Raw genomic sequence first — 16,394 nt, 5'->3', positions numbered from 1 at the left:
ACCTTGTTCCTTAAAGTATTCGAGTGTGTTACTTTACAGGACTGTATTAACAGAATTGTGTAGAAAATATTATGTAAATGTTTGTGTAGTTATTGAAAAGTCCTTTTTGTAACCATAATTCTGACGACAATAAAGCCTGTCAAGTTTCACTTAATGAGCTTTCCTGTAGCACCACTAGCACAATTTTCTATTGTACAAAATCACTCATGTGTATATATATTATTATACTCGTTAGTTTTTAATATCACTTGGCCAAACTTTCAGCTTTGTGTAATGTTATAACTACATTTCCATATTTGATGAGCACATTCTACGTGCATTCTGTTTGCCTGAAACTAGTAAATAGTGAAAAAAATAACTATTTGCATGTTTACTTTCAATAGAAATATTCAGTTGCTAATTAGAAAATTTGAGTACATGCAACTTTAAAATACACTAACAAATGTTTTAAAACAAAGTAGATCCCACTTATAATTTGTAATATGGAAATTTAAAAATTAAGTTGGATTTAAACAAAAGTACATATTTGGAACTCTTAAAGTTATGTAGATCCCACACACACAAAAATGACTACAGCAATGCTTAAATTAAGTTAACTTTATGTGAAAATTTTATTTTGGCAAACAGGAAAAATAAGTAATTTCTAAAAAGACTGGTGTTGTTGGATCTACATAATAAAATTATGCAAAAAAATTCATTATATTTTTTAAGTAAATCAAGCAGATTATTTATATCAGTGCAGTCAGCAGGGATTGCCTTCGAGTCAATGAGTCTTTATGGGAGGATTAAACAACTAAACGACAGAGAAAAATGCTCCATTGCATTTGACAGGTTAGGCAGGGGCTTCAATAACTTCAGTTACCAGTACTTCTGTTAAAAATGTACGAAAAAGGGTTAGGGCCACCGAAAAAATAAAAAAGGTAACTGATTTTTACATTTTATTTCAGGATAACACAAGAAAAAAGTCAGAATTCTGACTTTAATATCAGAATTCTGACCATGATGAAGGAGATCATAGTACGGAAGAGAATTAGGGCCAAACAAAAAAAAAAGAAATTACCTGATTTTTACATTTTATTTCAGTATGATATGGGGAAAAAAATCAGAATTCTGACTTTTCTCAAAATTCTCACTTTTTTCTTTTTTTTTACAGTGAGGAAAGAGATTGTAGTATGGAAGAGGATTAGAAAAACATTGAAATATTTGCACTTAAAATAAGAAAGAAAATTTCCAATTCTAAATGCAGCATAAATGATTATTAAAATTTTGAGGCAAAAATGGTAATTTAATAGTTCAAATGTCTACCTTTTTTAAAATTATTCCTACATTGTACACTGAAAAAAATAAATAAAAATAAATGAAAAAAATAAATATTTAGTTACTTTAATACAATTATTTCATGTTAACAGGAGTTGTGTTAGAGTAAATAAATATGCCAAAAGCGGTTGCATTATTTTTTTCAGTGTAGTTGAATGACTTAAAAAATAGAAAACACTGCAGTTAGTGACTGACTTTTAGGTAAACGGTGAAACCTCAAATCCTATTGGTTTGTACAAAGAAGTGAGCAAATTTGGTTAAAATGTAAAACAGATGTTTTCTTATTATGTTTTATGTTGAAATGCTGATGATGGGAAGCTACAGAAGGCATTATGTTCAGAAAAAAAAACCCATCAGTGTGTGTGTGTGTGCACCTGTATAGACACAGAGTGAGGACCATTTTTTCAGGTTCACCATCAGATTGAGGACCAGTTGTTGCAAAGTGAGGACATTTTGCTGGTCCTCACAAGCTATTTGCTAATGGTTTGGTTAAGGGCTAAAGTGTCACTTGGGTTAGGGTCAGGGCAGAGAAAGGGTTGAAAATGACTGAAAATCAATGGAAGTCAATGGGAGTCAACACACGGTCCTCACTATATATAGTAGAACGAGTATGTTTGGGTGTGTGTGGGGGGGGGGGGTCCTGGTCTATGTGTGTGTTGGGGTATGGGGGGGTCTATGTGTGTGTGTGAAGTCGTCTGTTCCTTGATAAATAGAGGAATAAGAATAGGGGTATAAACCTCCTGGGAGACCTGGAAGACAATGCATTCCTGCTGACGCTGCATTTCCACATTTACAGGCCGTAAACACGCGGGGGTTCAGCCGCACTTGAAACCGATGGACACGCGCCTCACTTCTCATTTCTACCTGCTGATGTCCAGCTCTGCTTCCTGAGCTGTTTATAGCTTTAGAATAGAGTTAAAAAGGAAAACTACAGCGTTGAAATCAGCATAAGCCCCGCCCACATCCCCGTGTCATTCAGAAAGCTTCAACTGCAGCCACGCCCACCGCTCCTCGGACCCTCGCGCAGGCTGCGCCCTTCCCAAACACACGAGTCAAACTTAGCTAACGGAGACGCTCATGTTCCGGTGAGGCCTTTCAAAATAAGATCAGATTAAGCAAGAGAAAAATATAGAAAGGTTACGTTCCATTCAGGAACATATTTTCACTGAAAAGAGGATGAGTGCAGTAGGTGGGGAAAACAAACTGCCCCCTCAATGACTGCTATTATTAGGTTTTTAAAAAAATATCTAACCTCAATAAAAAAAAAAAAAAAAAAAAAACACACACAACAGATCTCACACTTTTATTTATTAAACTTGAATTAGGAAAAATTATATACATAAGAGGATTAAGGCGAGAGGGAAAAAAAAAAAAAAAAAAACTGATAACCAGTTAATTGATTTTTCTTTTTATTTGATTAATATGGGGGAAAAAAAATCTGAATTCTGAGATAAAAGTCAGAATTTTGAGGAAAATTAAAAAATTTTGACTTTTTTTCTAAGAATTCAGATTTTTTTCCTCAGAATTATTTGTTTTCTAATTTTTTTTCTCTGAATTCAGTTTTTTCTCAGAATTCTGACTTTTTTCCACATTAAACCAAACTAAAATAAAAAAATCTGTTATTTTATTTTTTTATACATCTATTTTAATTTTTTTTCCCAAGTGGCCCTAATCTTCTTCCGTAAATACGTAAGTAAACCCCATAACTTTATTTTACTAACTCCCTTTCACAACTTGACCATCTTGTTATTTGTCTCACTGCACTCAATTATTTCATCACAGTTCTCAAAGCTGATGTACATTTACAATTTACAAGGTGATCAACAATTTATTACATTGGCTGATTAGTTTTACTTGCATACTAACATGAGATTCAAATGCATTCATTTCAAGAAAACAACACCTGTTGTTGATTCACTTTAGGCAGTAAAGATATAAATCAGCATTTTCTTATTTCCAACCACTATAATCAAATTATGGGACTGTTTGTAAATTTATCTGGTCAAATTATTAAGTTAGATTTCCTCATTTAAAAATCTAATATTCAAATTGTTAATTAAATATTTAATCATCACGCAATATATTGAGCGTTAAAACTAAACTCTTAGCAAAGTTTAAATGTTTTTTTCACAAGCTTTTAATATTTAGTGATTGGATTCATTGAATGATCCAATAACTAATTGAATTGATTTAATTTAGCTGATTTATTCAAATTGATATATATGTCATTGAATTCAGAGCTAAATATGAAATTTAAATGCTAAAGATTTAGTTTGGACAAATGTATATTTAATTTATATTATATTTAATAAATGTTTAGATTGGAACTAAATATTTAATATGAAGCTATAACTAAATAACTTTTTTGCAATGTATAATATGCAATTACTATTTGATATCCAGTGCAATAACTATATATTTAAATATCCATCTATATAAATACCCATGTAAACACGCTGTGCAATAACCCTGTATAATAATCCTACTATAAAAATAAAAAAGTTGTCATATGTGGGTGCATTCTATATACTGTAAATATCCATGCACCTTTTTCTTCATTTGGAACTTTATTTTTCTCCTTTGATTATTTCAGCCAAACTCATAAAACACAAATAAATTAAAATTTTGAATTTTCAAAAACTCAACAAAAAAAAAAAAAAAAAAATCACATTTTGAATAAAAAAAAAAAAAAAAGCTTCCTGTATGGGAAGGGAAACGTCTTCAAACTGGGAAACCAAGTCCAGTGGATTGATTTTAATTTTTTTGGAACTAGGACGATAATAAGTCATGTTAGTGTTCATCGGGCTTTTATTTTGAAGAGGCGGATAATGACGGAGGCCGGTTATTGTCCAGCGTTTCTAGCTTGACGCTACTTCCTGTTAGATTGACAGCTCGCGCCTCTCTAGCTCGCGGCTGCTCCCCGTTTGTGAGAATCACTGACGTCGACATCCAGCTTCAGTTTCTTCCACTTTTTTAAAGAAGTTTGAGGCGAAAGTGACTCGCTGTGGATTTAGTTGTTTTTTCCACGGGCCCCGCGGGGTATGAGAGCGGGGCAAACTAAGTAGCAGAGGAGGCAGACCCGTCCGTTTGATGGCTGCCGGGGATGGAGCCCAGCTGCCGGCCACAGTAGCGGCCAGCCGGAGCGTGGAGAAGGCTCTGGAGGAGGCTGCAGCCAGCGGGGCTCTCAACCTTTCCAACCGAAAGCTCAAGGAGTTTCCCCGCAGCGCCAGGAACTACGACCTGTCCGACATTACGCACGCAGGTCGGTTGGCTTCTAACTCCCTTTATTCCTAGAAATATTTATCTTCTTTCTTTCTTTTTTTAGCTCGCTCTTCTAATGAGAAGCGTCTTTTGTTTTATCGCCACCTGCTTCTTTTCTTCTAACGGGGAGCGAACATCCTCCCTCTGCGTTACACAATAAAAACTCTGCTGTTTCAATTCCTGTCCTTTCTACGGAAGAACATTAGGGCCAATGAAAAAATACAGTTTACTGATTTTTACACATTATTTCAGCATGTGAGAAAAAAGTCAGAATTCAGACTTTAATCTCAGAGTTCAGACTTTAATCTCAGAGTTCAGACTTTAATCTCAGAATTCAGACTTTAATCTCAGAGTTCAGACTTTTATTTCTCAGAGTTCAGACTTTAATCTCAGAGTTCAGACTTTTATTTCTCAGAGTTCAGACTTTTATTTCTCAGAGTTCAGACTTTTATTTCTCAGAGTTCAGACTTTTATTTCTCAGAGTTCAGACTTTTATTTCTCAGAGTTCAGACTTTTATTTCTCAGAGTTCAGACTTTTATTTCTCAGAGTTCAGACTTTTATTTCTCAGAGTTCAGACTTTTATTTCTCAGAGTTCAGACTTTTATTTCTCAGAGTTCAGACAGCTAACAAACATGTTAGCATCAGGCCGTATACATGTCTGTTTTAAAGACTAAACTAGCTCTCTTATTTTAATCACCTTCTGCTCTTCTGAGTTTAAAGTCAGAATTTTGAGATTAAGGTCAGAATTCAGATTTTTTTCCCCCCATATTAAACTGAAAGAATATTTAAAAATCATTTAAGTTTTTTCTTATTTCTTCAGTGGCCCTAATCCTCTTCCGTACGTTTCACACCAACATATCCTTGCTGTATTTTATTTCAGCCAGTTAACCGCTGTTAACTACAGATATATTAATATTAATGTGATCGTGGAGCATGAAGTAAACCCAGCTCCAGCTAGCATGCAGGTTTCCTTCAGTTTGAAAGTTTGCTAAGGAAGCTTTATGGCTGACAGGCCTTATAAACACAGAAGCTGGGCTTTATAACCACGTAGTTTGGTTTTAAGGACAGTTTGGTCTCTTTTAAAGTAAAAGAAAAGCTAATATTGTGGAGGAAAAACCAAAAGGAGCTCCTCTTCCTCCTTAAAGCAAGTGCAAAAACAAAAATAAAAACAACCTAATAGAGTTTGTGCACTCAGATTTATTTTTATTTTTTTAATTAAATTAAATTCAGTTTATTTCTATAGCGCCAATTCACATCATGTCATCTCAGGTCCTTTTATAGTTCACCAGATCATCTAGTCAGATTGATTCAAAGTTTTCTATCTAAGGAAAACCAGCTGATTGCATCGACTCATTGACTCTTCAGCAATCCCTCACACTAAGCATGCTTGTAGCGACAGTGGAGAGGAAAAACTCCCTTTGAACAGGAAGAAACCTCCAGCAGAACCTGGGGTTACCAATAGGCAGTTGCCTAGGGCCCCAAGTTCCTGGGGGCATTTAGCCACTTTTCAGACCCCTCTAGCACTTTGATTTCTAAAAAGCTCCTAGCGCCAAATCTAGCGACTTTTTTCTGCTACTGGAGACTTTGGAGACAACATCTAAAAGCAGCGAACTCTGCTCTCCAGAGCGAGTAGATTGGTAACCCCGCCTCCTGCTCTCCTCTATCTTGTCTGCTGTCATGATTCATGCAGCTATTATTTCATCCAAATGAAAAATGGAGAACAGATAAGCAGATCATGGCTTGTCTACAGTGAAAAGAAGGACTGGGTTATTTACTTTGGCCTTTTTGGAAACACAGGAAGGAGCAATCAGCTAAGTGAGCTTAGTGCTTGGAAAAAATCTTTCATTCCTTTAGAGACAGCATGAAAAGTCAGCTGAGTACAAAACATAGAGAGGAAAACAAGAAGAATCGATCATTTATATTTAGGTAGCTGGAGTCACTGCAGACTGAATGTTGTTGCTGATCAGACAGACTTTTGTCTCTAAACTAAATAAATATTGATTATGTTCAAGTGAATCCAGACCTTTAAATCCTTAAATTGCTGCCTGGTTTTGCTGACTGCGGTCTGAAGCTGAGCAGCTGCTCCTCCCTCAGGTGTAGGAAGGTGAGGCTCCCTGCTGATTGTTTATGTACCAGAATCTACAATCCTCACATCTGCCTTTTTAGTTTAGCTTTTTAACCTTTCAAATTAAGAGTTTTCAGAAAATGAAAATCAGCTTTAAAATTCTTTTATCATGTTGGGAGGCTTTACGCTTCTCAAAGAGGATCTTCAAGTCTAACTGCAGATTTCCAATTGAACAGAGGTCTGGACTTTGACTAGACCACTCTATCCTATTTACAGGCCTCCCTTTAGACCTCCTCGCTGTTGCGTCGCTGTCCGACTGGAGGGGAAAGTTTGGTCCTGGTCTTAGGTTTTGGTTTTGTTGTTGGGATGTTTTTATCCTATCTTAACACATCTGTGGCTTTCATCAGCCTCAGTTTTATGGAGTAAACGGCCTGTGGTCACGGACCTCATGGTCACGGACCTCTGCAGCTACTTCAGGCTTTTCCTTTAGTGGATCGCTGCTTTTTTTCATAAGGAGTTAGAACAATATGAGTGTTTTTGGTTTGGTTTTCCTTATTTCGTAGATCCGCTCCTGACATGTTTCTTTTCTTTGTGCTCAGAAGCTTTTAATAGGTCAAAAGAGGACTTTATATCGCTAATTTTGTGGTTTTTGTTTTGAATATAATTGATTAAACATGTTGGGGCTTCACTGCACAGGTTCCTTCCTTTTACTCCTGAATACTATATATATATATTTATATATCGTGAAGATTTTTACAGCAAAGTCTGCCTAGTAGCTTTAAAGAACCACGTGGATTGAGGAGTTTCTTGGTTTCCTGGAGGCACCATAGTCATTTCTGGCGTCTCCCTCCAAGCTCTACTGCTGTTTTCTGCATATTAGTAATTATGACCATCTGCTAATGATGGGGCTCTGCCAGAAAAAAAAACTACCACAAATCCAAGACGACACCTGCCAGGGGGAGGGGACCCTTAAGTCAACTGACTAAGGATCTGAAATATGAATTATTTTATACCTGAGTTTATACCGGTTCAGACAGAGCCGTCTCTCCAGATTCAGATTATTTTTTAAACAAAAACTCAAGCTTTAGTTTCAGGATGAATTCAATCTAGTACTGATTTATGGTGCCAAACTGTAGGGCTATTAGAGTGAGGTTTTCCTTTTCACTTCTTTTAAAACCCATTCCATTGGGAACCCTACCTCTGGTTTTAAGGCCTTAATTGGCATTGAAATTCATTAAATGTGATTATGCTTTATTTAAAAAAAATCACAAGACATGTTTATACAAAAACAAGTTTGTCAGATATATTATATCGCAATATATTTGCGCGGAACTGCTTCCGGTTGATCGTTAAGCTGTATGTTCGGAAAAGAAACTCGAGAATGGGGGAAAATGCTAATTTCAACAAAAGTGGCTGGAAAACGAGGAATTCAGGACGTAGCTGCAGCCTGTCGACCGTAAAGATGAAAAAGGATTTATATATGAGAATCATGGGTACTTGCTGATAGCATTAAAATGATTTCTAAGAGAGAGCTTTACAAGAGCATTAAAAAGCATTACATTAGAGTTACTCCTTCCTGTATAAAGTCTGGATGAGGTGGAACAGGTTTCAGAAATGAAGGCCAAGATGATTGGACATGTTAGTTCTTTGGTACTTTGAATTTTTCGGTTGTTTTTATAACCTCGGCTGAAGCCGGTGAGGTGACTTTACTGGATTTCTGCATCTGTTTGGATCCTGTGCTACAAGGACAGGCGTACGTAGTTCACCTCCACGCGTTTCTTTGGGAACACCGCACTTGAAAAGTCCTAAACGACCCCCCTGTCAGAGACATAGACAGGTATGGGGCAATGCAGGCTGGCAAACGACCCCCATTCTAAAGGGGTGGACCACTTCGTCTGTTTCAATTTGCATATTTTCTAAACCAAAACAAGGATTTGTTGGAACGCCACGCTATTTCTGACATTTTTGAGTTGAAAAAGCTTCCTGGATGGGAAGAGAAACGTCTTCACATTGGAAACAAAGTCCAGTGGATTGTTTTTAAGTTTTTTGGAATGACTATCACCTGGATTACTGACGTCGTAAACCGAAGGTTAGTGACCGCGCAACCATGAGTGCACCACTTCCTGGTCAGGGGTTAAAACTGTATCCATCACCTTTAACCCTGTAATGCCAAATGTATCATATTTGATACATACGGTGTCTGAAATGACACCTTTTGCATAATTTAATGGTAAAAACTTTTCTCAAAATCCTATTGTACACAATCAGATATACCTGATAACAGCCAGTAGAAGACTACACAAAAAATAATCTTGACTTATCGCATAGTAATAAATTATTAATATCAAAAATGTATTTCTGTTTTTTCTTTTTACATATTTTGTTAAAAGGCCAAATAAGGACTTCAAACCAAAAAAAAGTAATTTTCTGTTTTGTTTTATTCTTGGATCAGGCTTAAAGGGTTAAGGATTGGACACAAAATAAGTACCAAATGTGTATTTAATGTAAATAAAATAACATAACTTCAGAAAAGTGCTATATATTGGATAGAAATAATTTTGTATGTTATAGCAGAGAGGAATAGCAAAATATGCTTAAAACTTAAAAAAATCTACTCCATAAAATAATGTAACATATTCAATAATATTTTACCTAAACTACGTTTTCTATCAGCAAATTAAAACAACAAATAGCAGAGGCACATACAGTGGGTGAGGCTATTTGTGAAGCAATTACATGGAGGGATTGATTTTAGTGCAGCAGTTTCCAAAAAAACAACACATAGTCATTATGTTAATTCTATTTAGATGATATTTACATCTGGTTATCCAGGATGGAATCGGTGGATGTTTTGCATGATGTGTGACTCATGTTTAGTTGAGAAACAGAGTGGAGTCTGTCCTCCCTCTGCTTTGACTGCAGGCAGAGTTAGCTGTAGGCTGAGTCTGCTGACCACCTGTCAGCGCTCCTAAAGCGGGGCGGCAGCACTCACTGCTGACTGAAGATGGTGAACTCAGAACCCATGCTGCTTTTACCTGTTGCCAAAGTCATAGGGCAAGTTACCGTGTTTGATCACTAGCATGTCCCCCCGTCCCTCAGTGAGGTCTAGAAGCATAAGATCTATATCCAGCCTTAGATGAGCCCTTGAATGATATAGCTCCATCAGATGTCCCAGTTTTAAGCCGTAAGACAAAAAAGAAGTAAAAGGAGAGTAAAGGTTGGTCAGACTTTTGAGTTATGGTGACGATTTAAGCAAACAATTACCCCATTTACACTACCTTTGAAAAAACGATCCATGCCGTGACCGGTCTAAGCTTGGATCAGTTAACCAGGCCGAGCTCGGTTCTGACGACCGTTTACACATCACGCTATCTCGGTTCCCCGGCTCCTAGTATTGAAGGAGGAAATCAAGCAGTTGGTGGCGGCAGGGCCGGTTCTAGCCCTTTGGTTGCCCTAGGCGAGATTGAGTTTTGCGCCCCCCCCCCACACACTTTTGCCGTGCGAAATACCAGTACTGTTTTCAGCATCTGTTTAGTGCTTCATTGAGTTGTGTTTACAGTTCCACAAAGAGTGCCTACAGTTGTGCAAAGTGTGTGTTACAAAATTGCAAATTGAGTGCAAAGCAGTGTTTGTTCTTTTAGTTTTGTGAACTCAGTGAGTGGATTTGCTATAAGTATTAATAGTTTTAGAAATTGTGCTATAAGAATCAAGGTTGTGTTTAAGCATTCAGAAAAAACTGTAACTTAGCATGGAGTGATGCATAGACAAATACCAGAATAGGTTTCAGTACCTTTTCTTTTTTATTATTTTAAATAATTTATTACACACTCAAAGTTAGGACTGTGTAAAAACACTTTTAACCATCTGTAAGGACACTTAGGTAAAGTATAACTAAAAAACTGGATTGAATCAATGAATGAATTTATTTCAGACAATTAGCAAATTTAACACACATTAAACAAATATTAAATAAATCAATTTCAGAAATTACCAAATAACAATAAAAAATAATAAATTTAAGAAATTCTTCAACCAAGGACTACATAAAAAAGTAATTGATAAACATTAAATTAAATTTTCTGTTCCAGTTCAATTAAATCATTTGAACATAAATAGAAATGAGATAAACAAAATTTTCCTCTAAATAAAATATATCAGGTATATTTACCCTGATTTCTGACATTGATTAGTGATTAAAGAAAGGATTAACCCTCTACAAACAAAAGTGCTTTTATGAATACCATTACAAAATTAAAAGTTTGAAGTTGTTGTTTTTTTTGTTGTTCACATATTCTATGATGAACAGCCATAACTTCATATATTTTGATGATTATTTGTACATCCCTTTTGAATACTCAATGCAGATAATCACTACAAAATATTTTATTTATATTAGTATCTTCTACCCATTCTCAAGCTAATAATATAGCACATAATTCTGAGAAAAAAATGATGTCAACATTAGGGATGGGGATCGTTAATATTTATTGATATCGATACCTTTATCGATACTCCTTATCGATCCGAGTCTTTATCGATACTAGGGTTGTCAAAAGTATCGAAACTCAAAAAAGTATCGATACTGAAATGTTGTATCCGGATACAATACTCGTTTTTAAAAGTATCGATACAGTGCCACCACCAGTGGCACCTAAGCAGTCACTCATCTAAAGTGCAGAATAGAGGACAATGCACTTTCAGAACACTGTGGGATTGAATAATTCTGTGCACTTTTCAGTTTCAGACTTTTTTTTGTAAGAGGTGCAGCTGCTGAGAATTATTTTTGTTTCTTAACCGGTTTGGCTAGTGTCATTGTTATGTGTGCAAAGCATAGCCAAGGAAGGAACACTTAATTTCAATTTTATAAGTTTTTTTATCAAGCTTGCTTAATATTGTGCACAGCATACAACCTTTATTGTATTTATTTATTGTATTTTATTTATTAAAGAAATATTTCTGTAGAATTTTGGAGTCTTTGTTTTTATCCTTGTGGTATCGAAAATGGTATCGAGTATCGAATATTTTCCTTAGTATCGGTATCGAGTTGAAAAGTTTAGTATCGTGACAATCCTAATCGATACCACTATCGATACTTTTCTGTTATTTGGTGGAAAGACGATGCAACAAATTTTTTTTAACAGAACTGGTATTGCTTCTATTGCTTAACAAGTGAGCATAACAAAAACGTTTCTAGCCTTCAATAAACATGGCTAATGTAATAGGCCACTTCGAAATGACATAAAACTAACTAGAATATATTTTCATAATTGTTGGTTAATGTATTGTCTACTGTCACTTTTCATCATGTTTTTAGTGATTAGGAAAATATTTAACAAATAAATAATTGTATTTTAAATTAAATGTAATTTTTAATAAATGTTGGCATCAGTAGTTTAATTATATATAGAGCAATATACAACTGTATTACTCATGTTTCTCGCAAAAAAAAAAAAATTTCCCGTTTTCTTTACGTTACACTTGAACGCATCATGATAACCTAATTGTCGTTTTACTGAGCCAATCTGAACACATCATCACGCAGCACGTCTGAAACTTTATTTACTTTTCAAGCTAACTAGCTTGTATGCTTCCGATTACAACACGGATTTCACAATTAATATTTTTAACTGACCGGACAAGCTACAAAGTCTGTGTGCGCGCTAACCAGTGGTACTCTGAGTGGATGATGTAGACGGGCCCGACTGCAGCTGCAGGAGGAGGAGGAGGAGTCTTTTCCGTTCAGCCATTCTCGAGTCGCGAGCAAAGTTAACTGCCAGACTTCACTTGTTTTACTTTTAATATCTGTTTGCTTACAATTTCATTCCAAAATATTGGTGTACATGCTGCAGTGATTGACGTCACGACTTCCGGGTTGGAGGGTGCTTGAAAAGTGATCAGAATCTTTTCCGATTTTCTCTTAAATGTGAAAAAATAAATAAAAAAACGGTGGTATATTTATTTGTTCATATTTTGCTATTTATATATACGTAAGGTTAAGTCAAACTGACGGACGCTTCATAACCGGTTTAATTCGCTTTTTTTTCTAATTCTATGATTAATGGGAAGTAAGCCTAAGGGCGACGCTAGAGGGCGCCCCCAACACATTTGTCGCCCTAGGCAATTGCCTAGCTCGCCTATAGCAATCGCCGGCCCTGGGTGACGGTAATGCACCAAAAGTTGTTTGCCAACTGCCATAAAACACAAGAAGAAGAAGGAGGGAATCAAGCAAATCAGAATGGCGGCGCTTGTCACATTCAGAACATTATGCTTGATTATTATTGCTGTACTTCGGTGTTATTATTTAAAATGTTGCGTGGAGAAGATTTCCATTGTTGTTTATAGTTGAAGAAGAAGTTGTTCTTCTTCTTCTGTTTCTGGAGGGGCATTAGCGCCACCTACTGAAATGGAATGTGAATCGCGATGTGCAGCCAGATGGAGATGACGCGTTCTGCTCATGCGCTCTTGTTATCAGAGAACCGAGCCAGGGAAAAACTGAGCCGAGCCCACCTCTGGAACTGGTCTGCAGTTAGCTCGGTCCGGTTGCGTCTAGCTCGGTTCAGTTCAGTTTGCTTTCCATTTACACACGATAAGTTATCTCAGTTACTGAGCTCGGACCGGTCCTGGCACGGTTTTTCAAGGGTAGTGTAAATGGGGTAAAAGCATCTCAGAAAGAACCTTGAGATTACAGTTTTCCTTTTACAGGTAAGCTAAACATTTGGTTAGCATTAGCAGAGAACGAGAGTGCGCCACTTACTGGCCTGGAGGAGCTAAACTTGTAGCTGTTGCCTTTAAAGTCGTAGGGAAATCATATTTAAATGTCAAATCATTCTGGCTTAAACCTGTATATAAATGTACTCTTTATCAGGCGATATCGTCCCAAAATTTAGAAAATTTTGATTTAAAAAAAAATTCTGTCTTAAAATCTTTGGTTTTTTTTCGTTATCTTCTGCAGGCCAGTTATTTCTACGTCAGCCTGAACACCTAAATTCGGCCAATCATATATCAACGGTCATCTGTCAATCAAATTTTTTCGGTCATAGCATCTTGATTCATGTGTCGCAGCTAATATACGCAGCGGTTGAAATCAGAATCCTTTCCTTTCCCATTGAGTTGCGTCCCAGTGTTCACGGGGATGGACGTCTGTGTCTTCGGCAGGCGTAGAGCTAACAGAACTGGCAGCGTTGCGAGGCAAGGGCTCAAACATGTACGGCTGGAAGCCTTCTACACCAAACCAAGCTTCTGCCGCCCTGGCGTCCTCTTCCACAACATCTTCGTCCCCGCTTTCCTCCTCTAAATAAAAAATGGATGACGGAGGAGACTCATCCACGACCTCCGACACTAAACTCTCCTCCTCTTGCATGTTTCCGCTGTCCATAGCATTCCTAGGGCCCTATAAAATCTGTTTAATTTTTTCCCAATTTCCGTTTTTTCCGTTTTATGTATGTATTTTTGCGCTTTCAATCAATGGAATGTTGACAAAACTTGCAAAACAATAGTTCACCTGACACGTAAAAGTCACGAGGGAACTGCTCGGCTCTGTACTTAGGGCTTAGCGTCGTGTTTCTCAACTTTTTTGCCGAAAGCGGAGCTGTGGAGAGCCGCTTCGCCATTTTTTCAATGTTTTGATGGGGGACGGTGAGCGGAAGCAGGAAGGGGTGTGTCGCCCAGATTTGCGTCCCCCGGTGTGCATTTCCCCCGGACGTACGTTCTTCTCCCACAAAAAAACAGAATTTAATTTCAAATGTAGAAATTCCGCGTTTACACTAGATTCCGCGTTAATTTGCCAATTCTGCAATTCCGTGATCGCGGAAAATTATAGGGCCCTACGTTCCTTGACAGCGTCGTTTCTAAGTCACCTATTTAGTGCTACTTGGTCCCAATGGAATTTCCTGTTGGGAACCTGCTAGCAATAAGTTGCTAACTGGTTAGCAAGATGCTTCCTAGACACTGGCAACAATCAAACTTGCTTGCGAACCTTCCACCACAACAATCCCGCCATCTTGATAATCGACCAATCACATTCACTTTATTCACTCATGTAAAGTCGGGCACCACTGGGAGAATTCGGAAACGCAACGGTTGGAACAGACGCTTCCCTATGACTTTAAAACTGAAATGATTCCATCCTGTTCAATAAATGATCAGTGTTTTTAATTCAGAGTAATTTTCATCTGAATGTGCTTTACTGGAGGCATCCATGTTTGTCAAAGAACACTACTGCCACCTTTTTTCCGTTTTAATATTTGAAAATTCAGTTTTTTTCGTTTTATATAAGTATTTTTACGCTTCCAATCAATGGAATGTTGACAAAACTTGCAAAACAATAGTTCCCCTGACACGTAAAAGTCACTAGGGAACTGCTCGGCGCTGTACTCATTGCTTCGCGTCGTGTTTCTCAACTTTTTTGGCGAAAGCGTGAAGCGGAGTCCCCCCGACTTACGTTCTTCTTCCATACAAAAACAGAATTTAAATTCAAATGTAGAAATTCCACGTTTACACTAGATTCTGCGTTAATTTGCCAATTCTGAAATTCCGTGATCGCGAAAAATTATAGGGCCCTACGTTCCTTGACAGCGTTGTTTCTAAGTCAGCAATTTAGTGCTACTTGGTCCCAATGGAATTTCCCATTGGTAACATACTAGCGCTAAGTTGCTAACTGGTTAGCAAGATGCTTCTGACAAACTGGCCACAACCAAACTTGCTTGTGAACCTTCTGCCACAACAATCCCGCCCCCTTGATAATCGACCAATCACATTCACTTTATTGACTCGTGTAAAGTCGGGCACCACTCGGGAGAATTCGGAAATGAAACGGTTGGAACAGCTGCTTCCCTACGACTTTAAAAGGTCCAATAAATCTGAAGCTATTATAACACAGCAGGTGAATAGATCGGTACTCTGTATCATTGAATAGTTTTCATTAATCGAGTTTGTATTGTATCCAGGTGATAAGCAAAGGAGGACATTGTATATGCCTTTTTTTTTTCCTTTACTGAAAAAGGCCAAACTTATGATTCTTAGATAAATGTTTGCCTGTGATTGTGTTTCATGCTGCCTCAGTGTGACTCATTTTGTTCCTTCTGCTCCAGTCGAGGGCTTTTCTACCCAGTGGAGACAATTGTAGACATCATGTTTTTGCAGTGCACAGGGTGCTTTTGTAGTTGTGGTGAAGTGTGAGTAATGAGGTGCTCTGGGTTTGTCTGAGATACCTGGTAGTTAAAGCTCCTTCCACAGACACTGTACGGCCCGACAGATTCCTTGGCATCTTATTTTCTTCACAGTGTCTGTGTGGGTGCTGACGGTCTGCGCTGACGGTCTGCGCTGACTCACCCAACAGTTTCACTGGCAGTCGCCAGGCAAGCTCCTGTCAGGTCAGATCTGAAGGAATCCTCACATAATCTGATTCCACTCAGAAATTGTTTGCCAATTTAATGTTGGCAGGTCCATCGTTGATGCTCCATTTGGAAAAGTTTGGACCCTTTTTGTTCTTGGATGCAGTTTTGTTTTTTGTTTTGTTTAATCCAGTCAGATGAAGAAGTCAGGCTGTGATTGTTGGAAGTTTAGGAGAACATTTTTGCTAAAATGTTGGCCTCTGGTTAGTTGCAATAAGGGAGTGAGGCGTTGAGGGAGCTTCTATCACTTTAAACCATAATCAGTCATCAGAATCATTAACTGGAGTATAGAGACAGTAAAACATGCCTTTAGCTGACGGATCAATGCACTTAGAGCAGGAATTACATCAAAATTGTT

The 16,394-nt window shown here is 37.3% G+C and overlaps 1 protein-coding gene across 1 annotated transcript in view; it reads left to right on the top strand.

Moving 5' to 3' along the window:
• Nucleotides 1-4,194: 4,194 nt before the first annotated feature.
• lrch4 (leucine-rich repeats and calponin homology (CH) domain containing 4) overlaps nt 4,195-16,394 on the top strand; it is a 78,568-nt gene continuing 66,368 nt past the window's right edge. The window contains exon 1 of the mRNA XM_038299368.1: nt 4,195-4,579. Within this exon, the coding sequence (XP_038155296.1) occupies nt 4,408-4,579 (172 nt within the window). The 5' untranslated portion in view covers nt 4,195-4,407. The remainder of the gene's footprint in view (nt 4,580-16,394) is intronic.

The sequence above is a fragment of the Cyprinodon tularosa genome, unplaced genomic scaffold (assembly GCF_016077235.1).
Source record: "Cyprinodon tularosa strain WSP-4 unplaced genomic scaffold, ASM1607723v1 ctg427, whole genome shotgun sequence".
In the NCBI taxonomy this organism is placed as follows: Eukaryota; Metazoa; Chordata; class Actinopteri; order Cyprinodontiformes; family Cyprinodontidae; genus Cyprinodon; species Cyprinodon tularosa.
This window is presented reverse-complemented; position numbering and strand designations above follow the sequence as displayed.